General features: G+C 47.5%; 1 protein-coding gene across 2 annotated transcripts in view; it reads right to left on the reverse strand.

Annotated features, from left to right (window-relative positions):
• The window catches only part of ITGA5 (integrin subunit alpha 5), a 92,670-nt gene that overhangs the window by 19,709 nt on the left and 54,658 nt on the right, over positions 1-18,303 (reverse strand). For both annotated transcript variants that reach the window (XM_035101852.2, XM_035101846.2), the window contains exons 13-20: positions 16,321-16,512; positions 14,957-15,002; positions 14,623-14,730; positions 12,550-12,605; positions 6,110-6,264; positions 5,716-5,853; positions 4,857-4,924; positions 3,356-3,506 (exon numbers count right to left, since the gene is read on the reverse strand). In XM_035101852.2, the coding sequence (XP_034957743.2) occupies positions 3,356-3,506; positions 4,857-4,924; positions 5,716-5,853; positions 6,110-6,264; positions 12,550-12,605; positions 14,623-14,730; positions 14,957-15,002; positions 16,321-16,512 (914 nt within the window). The remainder of the gene's footprint in view (positions 1-3,355; positions 3,507-4,856; positions 4,925-5,715; positions 5,854-6,109; positions 6,265-12,549; positions 12,606-14,622; positions 14,731-14,956; positions 15,003-16,320; positions 16,513-18,303) is intronic.

Consider the following 18,303-nt stretch of genomic DNA (forward strand, 5'->3'; position numbering starts at 1 on the left):
AGGTGCTTAAAGTATTTGGGTCGCATCAAATGTAGCAATTTCTCATGTGGCCATTTCAGTAAAGTGTTCCCCCCCCCCCCCCCGGGAGCACAGCGTTGATGCACCTCCTTGCCAAGGGCGCAAGGGACCCTAGGTATACCTCTGCCCACACTAGCTGGGACTACTGAAAACTGTACTCTAAAACATCTGGAAGACATCCGGTTGGCAGAGACTGGGATGGTGGGTGGAGTCATCTCCCCAGCCCCACCCACAGGTTGACTCAGAAAGTCTGCTCTCTGAGGAAATCAGGGACCTTTTTTAAAAAAAAGAGATTTGAGAACATTTTAATATACCAATCTAAGCAATCAAGCATTGCAGCCTCACCATAACTGCATTCTATGGATCCCTCAAGAGGGCGCTATGATAGTTGCAGCTGCAAAACCTATTATCAATTTCTATCATAGATATATCCACAGACATTCTATCCCATGAGGACTAGACCTTTTTGCAAAAGCACTTCCTATGTTATTTCAAAAACCCACAAAGGGTATAGATTCTTCTTCTTCTTCTTCTTCTTCTTCTTCTTCTTCTTCTTCTTCTTCTTCTTCTTCTTCTTCTTCTTCTTCTTCTTCTTCTTCTTCTTCTTCTTCTTCTTCTTCTTCCCCTCTTAAAACTGATCATACTCAGGAACCCACCATCCTATAAAGCTGAAACTCAAAAAATTAGAATATCACCGAAAAGTTCATTTATTTCAGTAATGCAAACTTAAAAGGTGAAACCAATATAGGAGATAGACTCATGACATGCAAAGCGAGATATGTCAAGCCTTTCTTTGTTGTAATCGTGGTGATTATGGCATACAGATGAAGAAAACCCCAAATTCACAATCTCAGAAAATTAGAATATTAAATGAAATCAATAAAACAAGGATTGCAAATAGAACAATATTGGACCTCTGAAAAGTAGAAGCATGCATATGTATTCAGTACTTGGTTTGGGCCCCTTTTGCAGCAATTACTGCCTCAATGCGGCATGGCATCGATGCTATCAGCCTGTGGCACTGCTGAGGTGTTATGGAAGACCAGGATGCTTCGGCTCTTCTGCATTGCTCAGTCTCATGTCTCTCATCTTTCTCTTGGCAATGCCCCATAGATTCTCTATATGGTTCAGGTCAGGCAAGTGTGCTGGCGAATCAAACGCAGTAATCCCATGGGCACTGAACCAGGTTTTGGTACTTTGGGCAGTGTGGGCAGGTGCCAAGTCCTGCTGGAAAATGAAGTCAGCATCCCCATAAAGCTCGTCTGTGGAAGGAAACATGAAGTGCTCCAAAATCTCCTGGTAGACGGCTGCGTTGACCCTGGACTTAATGAAGCACAGTGGACCAACACCAGCAGATGATATGGCTCCCCAATTCAACACAGACTGTGGGAACTTCACACTGGACTTCAAGCATCTGGCATTGTGTGCCTCTCCATTCTTCCTCCAGACTCTGGGTCCTTGGTTTCCAAATGAGATGCAAAAGTTGCTCTCATCAGAAAAGAGGACTTGGGACCACTGAGCAACAGACCAGTTCTTTGTTTCTTTAGCCCAGGTAAGGCGCTTGCGGTTCGAGGACCCGCCCCCCGCAAGAAATAAAGACACAGTGACACGTGGTATTAAGGTTAATGGGTAGAATAAGGCCACAACTTTATTGGTTAAAGCAAGTGAGAGGTATTGGCTTAGGCATTGGACTCCCTATCAAGCGTGACTCCACCCCGCTCGGCGGGGGGTCATATCAGGTTAACACCCCAAGGGAGGAGCCTGTTGATGCAAATACATACAAAGCTCCCCCTGGTGCCACCGGGGTCGTGCCATGGCCCTAGCCACCAGCAGGGCGTAGGACGGGATCTACGACCGCCGGATCCCTTAAGGGGATACCCCTATACGAGGAGGGTTGGATGATGGCCACAACCAGTCCTCGAACACACCAGACAACTCCATATTCCAATGCCTACCGCCAAATACCGAAGAAGAAGTTGTGACGAATTTCTACGAGGTAGGCAAAAAAACCAAGAGGCCGGTGCCAATTAGCCAATTGGAGAAAAAAACTCCTACCCGGACCCTTTGGGCCACCAAAGGCGACCCAAAGGCGACCAACCGAAGTCCATAGCAAGGTCAAAATGAACCTGACTAAGGGACGACCTAAAGGGTGGGTGGGTGGGAGATCCGATGTGGTGGCAGGGGCGAAAAGGAGCGATCTGGAGCCTGCCGCGCTATTTTAAAGACCTCTTAGCCCCGCCCCCCAGCTGGCCCTATTGGCCAGCCCTGAGCGCGGCAGGTAAAGGTGGAGCAGGGGGCGGACCCCGCCCCCTGCTTGCTGCGTAGAGCGGGTCCCGCCCGCAAATTCCCCCCTCTCTGAAGAGGAGGGGTCTTCCGAGTTGTTTCTTGTTCAGGAGCGGCTTGACTCAGGAGAGAATACAACATTTGAAGCCCATCTCCAGGATCCATCTGTGTGTGGTGGCTCTTGATGCACTAACTCCAGCCTCAGTCCACTCCTTGTGAAAGTCCCCAACACGTTTGAATGGTGTTTTCCTGACAATCCTCTGCAGGCTGCGGTCATCCCTGCTGCTTGTGCACCTTTTTCCTCCACACTTTCCCCTTCCACATAGCTTTCCATTAATGTGCTTGGGGAACATCCAACTTCTTTTGCAGTTACCTCTTGAGGCTTTCCCCCCTTATGGAGGGTCTCAATGATGGCTTTCTACACAACTGTTAGGTCAGCAGCCTTTCCCATGATTGTGATTCCTACTGAAGCAGACTGAGAGATCATTTAAAGCAGGCATCCCCAAACTTCGACCCTCCAGATGTTTTAGACGACAATACCCATCATCGCTGACCAATGGTCCTGTTAGCTAGGGATCATGGGAGTTGTAGGCCAAAACATCTGGAGGGCCACAGTTTGGGGATGCCTGATTTAAAGGCTCAGGAACCTTTTGCAGGTGTTATGGATTGAGTAGCTAAACACTATTCTAATTTTCTGAGATTGTGAATTTGGGGTTTTCTTCAGCTGAACGCCATAATCACCACAATTACAACAAAGGAAGGCTTGACATATCTTGTTTTGCATGCCATAAGTCTATCTCCTATACTGGTTTCACCTTTTAAGTTGCATTACTGAAATAAATGAACTTTTCAACGATATTCTAATTTTTCAAGTTTCACCTGTATCTGCTTTCCCAAAAAATTCAGAATTGTTCTTGTGGGGATGGAGGTGTATCTCAATTCCAAGCTTTGGGAAAGGACAGCCTCTTCATTAAGTTCACACACCCCTGGCCAGGAGGGGTTGCAAGGCAATTTGCCTGCGGGAGGATGAGGTCCCCCCAGCGGAGGCACGTACCCCATGATTCCGCAGAACCCCCATGTAGTCTGCTTCTGGTGGGATGGTAACATGGAGCTCAGCCTCATAAGCACCACCCTCACCGCGGTTCTGGGCGTGGAAAGTGAGGTTCAGCGCATTCTTGTCTCCCAGGTAGACAACGGTGTGGTCCCTGCAACAGACCCAGCAAAGGAGGAGAATGAGAGCACACACATATCAGCAAAGTTCCAGGGATGCCCATTTTTAGGAGGCACAACATAGAGAGCAGCCATTTCAGACCATGCAACTCCGGTTGTTTTCACACATGAAGCTTATATCACTTTGAACTTTAAAAAAAAATGGCAAAAACTGTATTCCGTTTCTCCTCCAGCCTTCATTTTGGACTGACATGTGGAACAAAGAGGACTGGAGAGTCCCAGAAGTGCCTCAGGTAGATTCATAGAACTGCAGAGTTGGAAGGGACCACGAGGGCCATCTAGCCCAACCCCCTGCAATGCAGGAATCTTCCGCCCAACATGGGGATTGAACCCACAACCCTGAGATTAAGAGTTGCCTGCTCTACTGACTGAGCTATCCAGCTATGTCCCCACCCCTCTGGGCAGCTCGCATGATACACAATTATAAATGAAAATGTTCAGTGTGCATGCCAGACATGGATCTCTCTGCATTAAAAGGGATACCTGCTACAGCCCACCCCATTGATTGCAGACAGATTCAGATTCAGATTGCAGACAGATTCAAACCAGCTACAGCCCACCCCATTGATTGCAGACAGATTCAGATAGGAAGGGGTTGTTGGTGCTGGATGAACACATGCCCTCCCCTTAATTCATAGCTTGCTTCTGTTTTGTACAACACCTTTTGCAATTCTTATTCTTTTACATTACTCTATTATTAGCTTACTTTTTAAAACATTTATTTATAGACAAGCAGTGTGCAAGATGCTGATGACACAACACAAGAAGTGATATAATCTATGTCCATGTTCTATGAGATGGGAAAGGCACAAGAGAGATCAGCTAACAGCAGAGAAGCAGAAGTCGTTGCTGAGGGTAATAAGAGTAGTTTGGGCCATCTTTTTATCCCGTCCAATTGCACTTCCATTTTACAACAGCAGAGGGAACCAAACTGCTTAAGGTGAATCCTTCCGAGGGAAATCACTGCTCCCCAACCCCCCAATGCCAAAGGTGTGCATGAATTGTATTGTATGTTCTGGCGTTCCCATGTGGGCACGCCGGATGCAGATGTGCTGGTAAGAGGGGATATCTGATGAGCAAGAGAGCAGACCCCTGGAAGAAAGGAGGGAGATCAGGACTTCTGCAGAGGGTGCCAACAGCTGCAATCCCTTCCTGAATCCATAAAAGCAAAGGGTTCAACATGTGTAACGAGGATGCAAGGGGGAGTGGGGATCTGCCTGAATATTCTGGGTGGAGGATAAAGCAACAGAATGCAAACAGCCCCCAAACTGCCTGGCTTCTTCCATGTTTGTGATGCCACAGAGTGAGGCAAGAGAGGGCCTTACCCAAAAACGTCAAGCTGAAGGTCAGGGACGCAGACATTGTCTTCACCACAATCCAGCTGGATCTGGACCTGGTGGGCAAAAAAAGACAAAAACACCTCTTTGCCTGTTTGCTGACACTAAAAGGTTCACGTTAATCTATTACTATGCTGACATAACATAAGCTACAAAACTACAAAAGTTGTACAGTCATCCCTCCGGTTGCGAACGTGATCCATGCGGGAGGCACATTCGCAACCCGCAGCATTTGTAGCCTGAAGCACCATGTCTGAGCACGTGCATGATGCGATTCTGCGCACGTGTGTGATGTCATTTTGTGTTTCTGCGCATGCGCGAGCACCCAAACCCGGTAGTAACCCGTTCCAGTACTTCCGGGTTCGGCGTGGTCCGCAACCCGAAAACACGCAGCCCGCAGCGTTCATAACCCGAGGTATGACTGTATTTGGTTAAACCATGTCATAGAACTACATGAGCTGCAGTGAGTCTTGGGCTTGCATGCTTCCCATCTCCTCCTGTGCAGGCAGGGAAAAGATGCTGGCAGCATTTTCTTGCCGAGTCCCGGAATTCTGGCTTTTTGTTGTGCCCAAGACTGAGCCACTACTTCTGAGCTGTCGTGTTTTGAAAGTGACCATTAACTGCTGGACGGCCTGCAGTTCTTCCTGAAATGAATAGTGACATATTCTAGACAAAGGGCACTGGGCTTCCCTGTCTTGTAGACCTTACATGCTATTGGGTTATTGTCCTTCCCGAAAGGCTGAGTGTCGCTGCACTGCAGTCTACCCTTTCTGTATCCCATAGCACCACACTTGTGTTCATGGAATGCTGGGAGCGACTGGTGAGCAACCCTCCAACCCAAGCGTACCTTCTGTTCAATGTGGTTGTGCGTGAGGTAGTTGAGGATGGGCTGCAGACCATGTGCGTCCTGCGGGGCCTCTGGATCCAGCGAGAAGTTGAGGGACAGGTGGATGGGGGAGAGCTTGTCGCGGAATTCAGTCTCGTTCTGGAGAAAGAGGGGGGGGGGATAAGGCACCATGGTCATGGATCCCATGCTGCAGAGAAATGCTTGCTGCGTGCCATGGGGTGATGGATACTCCTCTGACTCTTCAGCCAAACTGCGAGGGCTGCAGTGGAGTTGTGGGTGCAGCCACCCCTGCACAAAACTGCAACTCTCCTTGCAATGAAGCGCAGAAATACGCTGAAGAACAGCCGCACCCAAGAGAAGAGGGCAGAGCTTGTGGGCACAGACTGAGACTCACCCTGAGGTAAATCTTCATCTCGCGGCACTCAGAGTTGGCACCGTTGCGGATTTGGAGGGTCTCGACTAGGTGGGGCTGGCGGGAACGCAGGAAGAGTGCTCTCTTGACTGCCCCTTTCTGTTTGAGGTGGTCGAGGTGCAGCTCCACATTGAACCCTACGCATGTAGGAGAGAAGAAGATGGGGTCAACTGAGATGCGATAGCACCATGCCCCAGAGCTCAGCCCAAGAGGGGCTCCCACATCAGTCCCAGAAGAAGTACTGATCACCCACAAGATATAACTCTTGGTTTCATAGCAAAATGGCAGTCAGACTGATGATTTGGTTGTTTGCAGGCATATTCTGCAACATTTCATTGCTATCGCAATAATAGTACACTAGGGGTGGATTTATACCAGACCACACAAACATCATTCTGCTTTATTAATTGTTCTGCGATGCTTCCTCAGAGTTACAGCATTTTTGGCATCTGGGAGGGAACACTCTTGCACTGTAGGACAAAGTAAAAGGGGCAACCTCCCCAACCATCCACTGGAACATTTGTAGTATGAAGCATTATGGAATTTCAGCAGAAAGTTAAAGGGAACCCACCAACTGGAAACAAAGCAACCCTGAAACTTTTGCAGGCACAATATATTCAATTACAACATCTGCTAACAAGTGTGTTTGGGCTGGCAGCATACCTGCCAAGTTCCTGCCGGAAAAATAAGGGATCGACAGACCGGAAGTAGCGCTGCCACCATTTTGGAACTGGGTAGAGCAGGACCGGAAGTCGCTTCTGAGCATGCTCTGCCCAGTTCCAAAATGGCCACCACGGCAGAAGTCGCGCTGCGGCCATTTTGGAACTGGGCAGAGCAGCATCGAAAGTCGCTTCTGAGCATGCTCCACCCAGTTCCAAAATGGCCACCACGCCAGAAATTGCTTCTGCGCATGTCTAGAGACTCCAGACATGCACAGAAGGAGCCTCCCCTGGCCGGTAAGTAAACCGTGAAAAAACAAAAAAAAATCCGTTTTTCCAGCTGGGAATGGCTGGGAAAACGGGGGTTTCCCGGGGAATACGGGACACTTTGCATCTATGGCTGGCAGCCCTCTCAGCTTCCGAGATACCCGAGATATTGGAAAATTCCCTCAAAACTGAAAAGTCAGCAATTACTTTTTATAGATATTTATTAACATTAAGTTCAATACCGTGTTTCCCCTTTTTTAAGACGTAGTCATTATATAAGCCATAGCAGGATTTCTAAGCAATTGCGCGATACAAGCCATACCCCGAAAATAAGACATACTGATAGACCCTTCACCCAGTAGCAATAACCCCCCTCCCGCCAGCCAACCCCCCCTTAAAAATATCTCCATTTTGCTGTCGCTCCACAGACACGTATTTCCTTTAAAAGCTTGTAAAAATGCACTGAAGAGCCGTAGCTGCTGGCTGCCGAAGCCTCGTGACCTCCGTGAGCGCGTCTGTCTCTCTCTCTCCCCCCGCCCCCTGCGTCTCTCTCTCTCTCTCTCTCTCTCTCTCTCTCTCTCTCACACACACACACAGAGAGAGAGAGAGAGCACCCACCTCTCGCTTCCCCCCACCTTTCCCTTCCATTCTATGCGCCCACCCCTGAGTTGCCTGTTGATTTCCTCTTGACGGGAGAGGGGCGATTGAATGCAAAGGCTGTTTTCCCTTTAAGGGAGAGATCTCCGTGTGCGCGTCTGTGTCCTCTGTCTCTCTGTCTCTCTCTCTCTCACACACACAGAACCCACCTCTCGCTTCCCTCCACCTTTCCCTTCCATTCTATGCGTCCACCCATGAGTTGCCTGTTGATTTCCTCTTGACGGGAGAGGAGCGATTGAATGCAAAGGCTGTTTTCCCTTTAAGGGAGAGATCTCCGTGTGCGCGTCTGTGTCTCTCTGTCTCTCTGTCTCTCTCTCTCACACACACACAGAACCCACCTCTCGCTTCCCTCCACCTTTCCCTTCCATTCTATGCGTCCACCCATGAGTTGCCTGTTGATTTCCTCTTGACGGCAGTCTCCTGTGTCTGATTGTTGTCTCCTTGCAGCCTTCCTTTCTACCTTATGCTTGCTTGTCTGTGGAGCTGCCCCTTTAAGGATTTGTAAGTAGTCTGGATCGCAGTCCTTGCCTTGGGGACTTTTTTAAAAAAATTAAGGACTTTTTCCTTCTTGCTGTTTGTGAGCACAAAAGTTAAACTGCCGGTCCTAGCTTCCTTTACCCACAAAATTTTACCTTGCTAGCTCAATTGCTTCTTAATTGCTACCATTTACCAAGTCAGCAATCTTAATTGCTGTTTAGCTGGCTTCTTTGTTCTCAGCAGGTAGCTTCTTTGCTATCAGTGATAGCACTACAAAGTTCTGGTTACAGGTAGGTAGCCGTGTTGGTCTGGGTCGAAGTAAAATAAAAAAATTCCTTCAGTAGCACCTTAAAGACTCATACCAAAATAAAACTTAGTTGGTCTTTAAGGTGCTACTGAAGGATTTTTTTATTTTAGCACTACAAAGTGTTACATTGTTGGAACTTAAGTCTTGGGCAGCTGGCTAGTAGAGATCCTTATTTGCTTTACTATAGGCTACTGCTAGGACTGTATCACACAGATAGATTCCATTATACTGGTTTAGATTTAAGAAGCTCCAGTGTAGCAGATTGCTATTAAGTGAGTCCCCACCTTGGAGGAGAGAGAGAGCAGCCCTTTGCGAACATCCCAGGGCTGGGGAGAGAGGGCTGGGCCAGGGACGCACACCTCCCTTCCCTCAGACTCATAATAAAAATACGAGTAAGACATCCCACCAAAAATAAGCCACCCTGTGGTTTTTTGAGAAAAAAAAGTAATAAGACGGTGTCTTAAAAAAGGGGAAACACGTATGCAGACTTTAAGAAATCATTGAAATAGAAGAATTGAAATTTTCAATACGACCCAGACAGCAGGAAAGTGCTTTAGCCTCAATACCTAAGGTATCAATGGAACTTAAATTAAGACTTATACAACAGAAAATAATATTTAGAATCTATTGGACTCCTTTACGGTTATATAAAAAAGGACTAGCTAAGATAGGTCTGTGTTAGAAATGTGGCAAGGACAATACCTCCATGAAACATATGTTTGAACATTGTTCTATACGCACCAGGTTTTGGGAGAAAGTGCTGTGCATAAAAGTAAAATCTTTCAGCGGAGAATATTCTTTTGAATTATATATCTATTGTATGGAAATTAATGATATGGCAACAATAATGGATTCTATGCACCCTAATGGTAGCCAAGAGACTGATACTGATGAATTGGAAGACTAAAGATATGGCACCCTGTAAACAGTGGAGCGACAATATGACACTTGTTTGGATAAATAGAACAAAATCTGGAATGAGTTTATACAGAACATAGCAGGCTATTAACATCTATAAAGGTATTAGGATAATAACATTATATCAATTTATATAAGAATGCATGGGAATATATTACATTTTTGTATATTTTTCTTTCTTATATGCACCTTTGTTTCCCCCCCTTCACTTCTCCTTTTTCCCCCTTTGTATGACTTTTTATATTGGAAATTATTTCAATTAAAATATTAATCTTTCTAGGAATACTGAACACCTCAAGCTGGCAAAAGATCAATCTGACACAAGGAGCGAGAAAGACATCTCCACTTCCCACAGAAAATGTAAAACTCCGTGGACACTAAACCTTTATAGGGAGCCAGAAAGTGAGATTTTAAAAATCTATTAGAAATGCACCTCTCCTTTTCACACTCATTAAGCTCTTTAGCATACTTCATCTGATTTTCATTCTGCCTTATTAAAAATATAAAAAATATATAACTGTGCCTGAGGTGGCTTGAAGCAATAAAACATAGCATCTTCATCTTGATGAACCCACCACTGCAGCTATTAAAATGATAATTTAAAAATCCAATAATCGGCTGTTTCCCATAAAAATTAACTACAAAGGTTCTCATTAGCCATAGTATTGCCTTAATCATAATCAAATCCTATTCAGATAACTAGAGGAAGGCACGGGAACTAGCCACCCTCTAGGGCAGGCATCCCCAAACTGCGGCCCTCCACATGTTTTGGCCTACAACTCCCATGATCCCTAGCTAACAGGACCAGTGGTCAGGGACGATGGGAATTGTAGTCCAAAACATCTGGAGGGCCGAAGTTTGGGGGTGCCTGCTCTAGGGGCACATAGCTAAAGCCCAGCTTGGGAGCCTGATCTGCCCCATCAAGCAATTTTTTCTCCCATCCTCACCAAATTCCACTGATTTTAGCATCAGAGTTCCAGAAAAATGTCTACTTCTGCTTCATTGACTATGCAAAAGCCTTTGACTGTGTCGATCACAGCAAACTATGGCAAGTTCTTAAAGAAATGGGAGTGCCTGATCACCTCATCTGTCTCCTGAGAAATCTCTATGTGGGACAAGAAGCTACAGTTAGAACTGGATATGGAACAAGTGATTGGTTCAAAATTGGGAAAGGAGTACGACAAGGTTGTATATTGTCTCCCTGCTTATTTAACTTATATGCAGAATTCATCATGCGAAAGGCTGGACTAGATGAATCCCAAGCCGGAATTAAGATTGCCGGAAGAAATATCAATAACCTCAGGTATGCAGATGACACAACCTTGATGGCAGAAAGTGAGGAGGAATTAAAGAACCTTTTAATGAGGGTGAAAGAGGAGAGCGCAAAATATGGTCTGAAGCTCAACATCAAAAAAACCAAGATCATGGCCACTGGTCCCATCACCTCCTGGCAAATACAAGGGGAAGAAATGGAGGCAGTGAGAGATTTTACTTTCTTGGGCTCCTTGATCACTGCAGATGGTGACAGCAGTCACGAAATTAAAAGACGCCTGCTTCTTGGGAGAAAAGCAATGACAAACCTAGACAGCATCTTAAAAAGCAGAGACATCACCTTGCCTACAAAGGTCCGTATAGTTAAAGCTATGGTTTTCCCAGTAGTGATGTATGGAAGTGAGAGCTGGACCATCAAGAAGGCTGATCGCCGAAGAATTGATGCTTTTGAATTATGGTGCTGGAGGAGACTCTTGAGAGTCCCATGGACTGCAAGAAGATCAAACCTATCCATTCTTAAGGAAATCAGCCCTGAGTGCTCACTGGAAGGACAGATCGTGAAGGTGAGGCTCCAATACTTTGGCCACATCATGAGAAGAGAAGAATCCTTGGAAAAGACCCTGATGTTGGGAAAGATGGAGGGCACTAGGAGAAGGGGACGACAGAGGACAAGATGGTTGGACAGTGTTCTCGAAGCTACCAACATGAGTTTGACCAAACTGCGGGAGGCAGTGGAAGACAGGAGTGCCTGGTGTGCTATGGTCCATGGGGTCACGAAGAGTCGGACACGACTAAACGACTAAACAACAACAATCGCCTTAATCATAATCAAATCCAATTCAGATAACTAGAGGAAGGCACGGGAACTAGCCACCTTCTAGGGCAGGCATCCCCAAACTGCGGCCCTCCAGATGTTTTGGCCTACAACTCCCATGGTCCCTAGCTAACAGGACCAGTGGTCAGGGACGATGGGAATTGTAATCCAAAACATCTGGAGGGCCGAAGTTTGGGGATGCCTGCTCTAGGGGCACATAGCTAAAGCCCAGCTTGGGAGCCTGATCTGCCCCATCAAGCAATTTTTTCTCCCATCCTCACCAAATTCCACTGATTTTAGCCTCAGCGACAGCAGCAACAGGGCATTTGTGGGTTGTTTTTTAAAAGTAGACTTAATGCTGTGGTGGGCAGAGTGCCCTGATGGGGATGCAAATTGCCCCATTCCTGGTCCCCAGATTGATCATGGGATGAGGAGAGAGAGAGTGACCTGCACAAATGTGTATGTGTGTGTGTGTGTGTGAGAGAGAGAGAGAGAGGTGGGGGGGTGGATTGTTGGCCACACCCACCACTGGGATGTGGCCCTAGAGGGCTGACCAAAGAGTGAATGCCCCCCTTGGGCCAGAAACAGTTAGCCAGCCCCGCTCTGGGCCTTGCTCCTCATGGTCATGCCTGAGCCACAAGGCACCTTGTTTGCTCCCTGCTGGCTCCAGTCCAGTGCCTCTCTCGATGTTGCTGGACTCCATCTCCCATCATTCCCGAGCATTGGCCATTCTGCCTGGGGGTGATGGGAGGTGGAGTCCAGCAACATCTGCAGGGCCAAGGTTCCCCATCCTTGCTATGTAGCCTTCTGCTTTCGCCATGCCTTCTGTTCCAGCTTCTGGGTCCCAGAATCTGAAAACTTGGCTTGACCTCCAGCTGATCTTGGCCTAAACTCCAAGGCCTCCTTGATGCTGAAGGCTCATAGCCCAGCATGCAGTTCTCCCGGTGGTCAGCCAGATACCTGCGGACCAGCTGTGCTAGACTCTGAGACAACTTCTTGATGAAAGTGCTTGTCAGTGTCATAGATGCCACCCCTTCCCCATATTACTCACCAATGGAGTCAGGCACATGTTTCCCAGATGCATTCAGACAAAAGCTCAGGTTGATGCTGTTGACATGGGAGAAAGCAGGGGGAGCAATGAGCCACTGTAAGAAACCAGTGAAAGGCAGTGCAGTCCAGGGGGTAGAGGGTCAAATTTGAATGTGAATGCCCTGGGTTCAGATCCTTGCTCAGTCAGGGGCTCACCCACATCTCCACTACAGTAGAAGGACATTATTTAAGGGCAAGAGTAGCCAACATGGTGCCTTCCGAATCCCATCAGCCCCAGCTGGAATGGCCAATGGGCTGGTGGGAGTTGTAGTCCTGAAACCTTGGTTATTCCTTGTTAAGGGCCTACCTCAAAGGATTGCTTGGGTGGTTAATCACTGTAAAGCACTATGGTGCTATAAAAAAAGGTTATCACTGCCAGGAAAGGAGGCTGGTGCTCTGGATAGGGTGCCTTCTGATGCAGCTGGAGTTGAAACACAACTTTGGGGGGGAGGGAGATAAGAGGAAATCCAGTGGCACACAGGAATGCCACATATTTAAAAAAGGGATGGCTATGGAGATAGGAATGATGTGCCAGGTTCTGTCAGGAAGGAAACAGGATGGGGCAGCAAAGGGCCTTGTCCCCAGGGACACAGGTGTTCCAAGGCTGCACAAACTGAAATGCAGAGAAGAGGGCAACAAAATGTACCTGGCCTGAGGGCAACTGTTCTAGGTGTGGAAAGGGGGCAGATTCTCTTGATGCAACAGTTGGAGTGGGGGGAGAGCAGCTCTAACATGTGATTGCGGGGTGGTGATGGTTGGGGTGTGCATTCCTGTCTGGATGACTCAGCCTCTCCTCCCAGCCATGTGGTCCCAGCTGGGTCACCAGCCTATTACAATCACCCATTCATAGTCAAGTTGGGCAGGTGGCCAGGGCAACCCCCACTTCTCTCCAGTTGCTGAGCAACTGAAAAACTCAGTTCATAAATACCCCCCCCCCCCGGCCCCTTTCATGGCTAGAGGATCAATACAGCCCCTTCTTAGCTGGAGCAAATCTGGAAGGCACATGTTATTTTTGTCACATGGAGACCACATGAAACCGACCTCCATTGTGACAGCTCATTTCACCTCTGCCATAAAATGTCACAAGAATCTCTGCTTCCTGGTTCCGCTTTGCCTGGAGCCATTGAATGAGTTAGTGCCAGCACGGAGGTAAGGGCTCCTAGGGGTTTGTTTATGCAGGAGCCTGCGAATGAGGTTCCATGTGGTCAGAAGCCTCTAGGTAACAGTAGCAGCTCTTTGGTTATGACGGCTGCTACAAGCACCCACAGGGGGGCTTCCTTCCAGCTCCCAGCAGTGCTGCCCACTAATATGTAGATCCATGGACATTGTTTTTTGAAAAGAACAGCCCCCCCCCCCACATTTTAAGCGTTTCTGGGATTTTACAAACTGTTGGGTTTTTAAACACTCCTACAGTAGCACACCATTAAAAAAAAAAAGCAGACACCAGGATGCACATGCTAGTGCAGATTTAATAGTAAAAGGCCTCCTTTTACACTATTAAGACTCAGTAAGACTCCCTTACTGAGAGATAAGCCCCAGCACTGATCTCAGATGGGTCTAACAGTCACAGCTCTCTTAGGGCTTGCCTCCATGGGACTCTTTCTCCCATAGGGTAAAACCAGAAAGCATCCTGGTGAGAGGTGGGGAGCTTTCGCCCATGATACTCCTTTACTCTGTGTGGAAAGACACTGCTTTTGAAATGGCTTACCTGCCACAGGAACATAGGAAGCTACCTGACACCAAATCAGGCCACACCCCCTCGCAGTGTGGTCTACTCTGACCAGCAGAAGCCTATTTCAGAGTTTCGCACAGGGCTCTTTCCCAGTCCTACCAGGAGATACTGGGGGTTGAACATGGGACCTTTGGTGTGCAGAGCATGTGCTCTACCACTGAGCTATGGTCCTTCCCTATGGCTTGCACCAGAAGACTGGGAATTGTAGCTCAGAATAAGGCCAACAGAGCTACAGTTGCCACCGTCACTTGGGGACCATCAGGGCTGTACATTCCACTGTGGTTTCCTTCCAACATCACTCACCAAGCAACGGGGGTTCCGGTGCCCTCTAAGGTGCAAGCTCGCTCCTCAGGGTTAAACATGGTGGGGAAGATGCTGAGAGTGGCGCTTGCATGAACAATGGGGCGGCCCCTGTGAAGGTAGGCAAGAGAGGGAGGGAGGGAGGGAGGGAGGGAGAGAGAGAGAGAGAGAGAGAGAGAGAGAGAGAGAGAGAGAGAGAGAGAGAGAGAAATAACTGTGATGTGTTTACAATTTCACCTGTCTTTCTGAACCTTTCAAACTCTCCTCTCCCAAATCGAGGGGTGGGGAGATGCATTTGTCTGCATCCCCATCCACAACCCCTATGCTCAGTGCCTACCTGTAAACCAGGGCTGTGTCCATTCCAAAGGCTCCCACAATCAGATCTGCAGGGTGGAGAGAGAGAGAAAGTAGCAGATAGGCAAGAAGCCCTATCTCGTTGCAGATTTTGATACTGTTTTCCAGGGGTTGGTTTCAAAAGAGAAACTTAGCTCAAAGCCGCTTGTGTGTCACATTCTTTTGGCCTGGAATGCCCCCCCCCCCGGGCGTATTGTTTCTCAGTGGTTATGGGGAAAACCACTTAGCACATGCTCAGAGGCAGCCTCTTTGATTGCTCTTCCTTTCAAAGCCCTCTGAGATCAACAGCTGCATGGTTAGGGGCAGATAATGTTCTAATGCCCAAGTTTGGGGAAGATTAGTATCAATGGACCACTTGAACTTCTACAAGAGTGGTAGCCTCCTTGCATGACTACGGCCCTTCAAGTGAGAGTCTCTTTGGAGACCTGATCTTAAATGCTCATTATAAAGTGGGTGTTTATAAATGCCATTGCAGAGGGCTTTTGCAATATCACTGGGACACTTCCTTGTTTTCACTCTGCCATTGAGAGCATCCTGGGGGTTGCCTCCCCGAAGACCAATATTTATACTGGCTGTTAACATGCTCCTTAGGATACAAGATGCCCAAACTGGCTGTTGGATTATCTGATCAATCATCAGGAATATAATAATTCCCTCTATTTCCAACATTCAGGGTTTGAGCGGCGCTGCCTACAGAGCCAAAATGGCACCAAAGTGGTATCAGGAGCACAAAATCTTAAAATAAAAACCACTAAAGCTGTAAGAAACCTCAGACAGTTCAGTGAAGACTGAGCATGCCCGATGGCCACAGAATGCTGACTATTTCAGAAGGGGGTGGAATGGGAACCCGGGTGGGAGGAATGGAGCATGGAGCATCCTAGAGAGCATGGCTGGCTGGCTGATACAGTGAACAGGAGCACTCCATGTGGCAACCTTTTCTTGCAGATCCCACTTGTGTACTGTATAGTATTTGGGCTTCCTTAAGCTGTTAAGCAATTGCACAGAGAACCATATTGCCTCCTTACTGGGGTCAGGCAACAGAGTGCCCTCCAGATGTTGCTGGACGATGAGTCCCATCATCCCTGGCCAATGCCATTGGGTGACACTGGCTGAGGCTGTTGGGGACTTGGGAGTCCAACAACCTCTGGAGGGCACCACACTGGCTAAACTTGCTCTATAGGATAAAGAGTTTGCTGGGGCCCCTTTAGATTTCTGCCTTTAGCTAGAGAGAGCTGGGACCGAACCTGGGACCTCATCCATGCAAAGCTACCAAAGATAAGCTATGGCTCTTTGATGCTTCAGATGCCCCATTGCAGCCTTTCTTGTGATTTCACACTCAGTCCTCACCTGGGTAGCCATTTCCATCCAGGTCCTTAGCCCCACGCATGGAGAAGCCAAAGAAGTCTGGAGTCTGGCCAGCTGGCCAGTGGCCCTGTAACACCTGAGAAGGCTTGGGGTTCAGTCCGCCAGGCTGGCCATTGTACACATAGACCATGCCTTGCTGCTCCTTGCCACCAAACGGGGCCCCAATGGCCACATCTGCAGGAAAAAAAATTCCAGCGTCAGCATTCATTCAGGTATTTGACAAGGCGGAGATGCCACTCGATCCACAAACACCTCTTAAGTGGCTGGCATGAAACAGGTGCAGGCGAACTTTGGCCCTCCAGATGCTCTTGGAGTTGAACTTCCAGCTGCCCCAGCAAACATGGGCAATGGTCAGGATGATGGGAGTTGGGAGTCCAGCAACCACGGGAGGGCCAAAGGTTCCCCACCCTTGACATTAAACAAAACAAAATACTCATTTAAAGAAATGTCCATGGGTTGAAAGCAAGTTGGCCTAAAAAATTTCAAAACAGAAGTAAAACCAGCAGGTTTTTTTTTTTTTTTAAAAAAAAGACATAACAAAGCACAATTACCTGTTAAAAACAACATGTCAAATGCCCATGTCTGGGCAGGCTTGTTTAAAGAAAAGAATTTTTAGCAGGGGTAAAAAAAAAAAGCAATGCAGTGACAACTGGAATAAAGCAAAAAGGACAGACTAACCACCATCGATAAGGAAAGGCACCAGTTCTTCCCATTTGCTTGAGACTGTTGTCATGCTAGCGCCCTTGAGCAAATGCACAGCCAGCTGTGACTGAGAGAGGGGTGGTAGTTAGGTGGCCAGAGGGGAACTGCCATCACCACTGCTGAGCTGCGAGCTGAGCTGAGGGGGAGGCCAGAAAGGCTGAGAAAGAGGAGGGCGCACTGGGTTATAACCTCCAGAACTGGAAATACAGTGGTACCTCTACTTACGAATTTAATGTGTTCCGAACACACATTTGTAAGTCGAAAAAAATTGTAAGTCAAATCCCATAGGAATGCATTGAGAGAAAAAAATCGTAAGTCGAAGCAACCCTATCTAAACATTCGTAAGTAGAAAAAATCCTATCTAAACTGCATCCAAGATGGCGGACGGAGCTCCATTTGTAAGTAGAAAAATTTGTAAGTAGAGTTATTTGTAAGTAGAGGTACCACTGTAGTTATATTGCTGGCATCTGTCTGCCTCAAGAGACAATGGAGTGCACCTCCAGGGGTGAAGTCAAACTACTGTATTTGTTGTTGTTGTTTAGTTGTGTCCGACTCTTCGTGACCCCATGGACCATAGCACGCCAGGCACTCCTGTCTTCCACTGCCTCCCGCAGTTTGGTCAGACTCATGTTGGTAGCTTCGAGAACACTGTCCAACCATCTCGTCCTCTGTCGTCCCCTTCTCCTAGTGCCCTCCATCTTTCCCAACATCAGGGTCTTTTCCAGGGAGTCTTCTCTTCTCATGAGGTGGCCAAAGTATTGGAGCCTCAGCTTCACGATCTGTCCTTCCAGTGAGCACTCAGGGCTGATTTCCTTCAGAATGGAGAGGTTTGATCTTCTTGCAGTCCATGCGACACTCAAGAGTCTCCTCCAGCACCATAATTCAAAAGCATCAATTCTTCGGCGATCAGCCTTCTTTATGGTCCAGCTCTCACACACCACTACTGGGAAAACCATAGCTTTAACTATACAGACCTTTGTCGGCAAGGTGATGTCTCTGCTTTTTAAGATGCTGTCTAGGTTTGTCATTGCTTTTCTCCCAAGAAGCAGGCGTCTTTTAATTTCGTGACTGCTGTCACCATCTGCAGTGATCATGGAACCCAAGAAAGTAAAATCTCTCACTGCCTCCATTTCTTCCCCTTCTATTTGCCAGGATGTGATGGGACCAGTGGCCATGATCTTGGTTTTTTTGATGTTGAGCTTCAGACCATATTTTGCGCTCTCCTCTTTCACCCTCATTAAAAGGTTCTTTAATTCCTCCTCA

This window comes from Zootoca vivipara, chromosome 2, assembly GCF_963506605.1.
Source record: "Zootoca vivipara chromosome 2, rZooViv1.1, whole genome shotgun sequence".
Taxonomy (NCBI): Eukaryota; Metazoa; Chordata; class Lepidosauria; order Squamata; family Lacertidae; genus Zootoca; species Zootoca vivipara.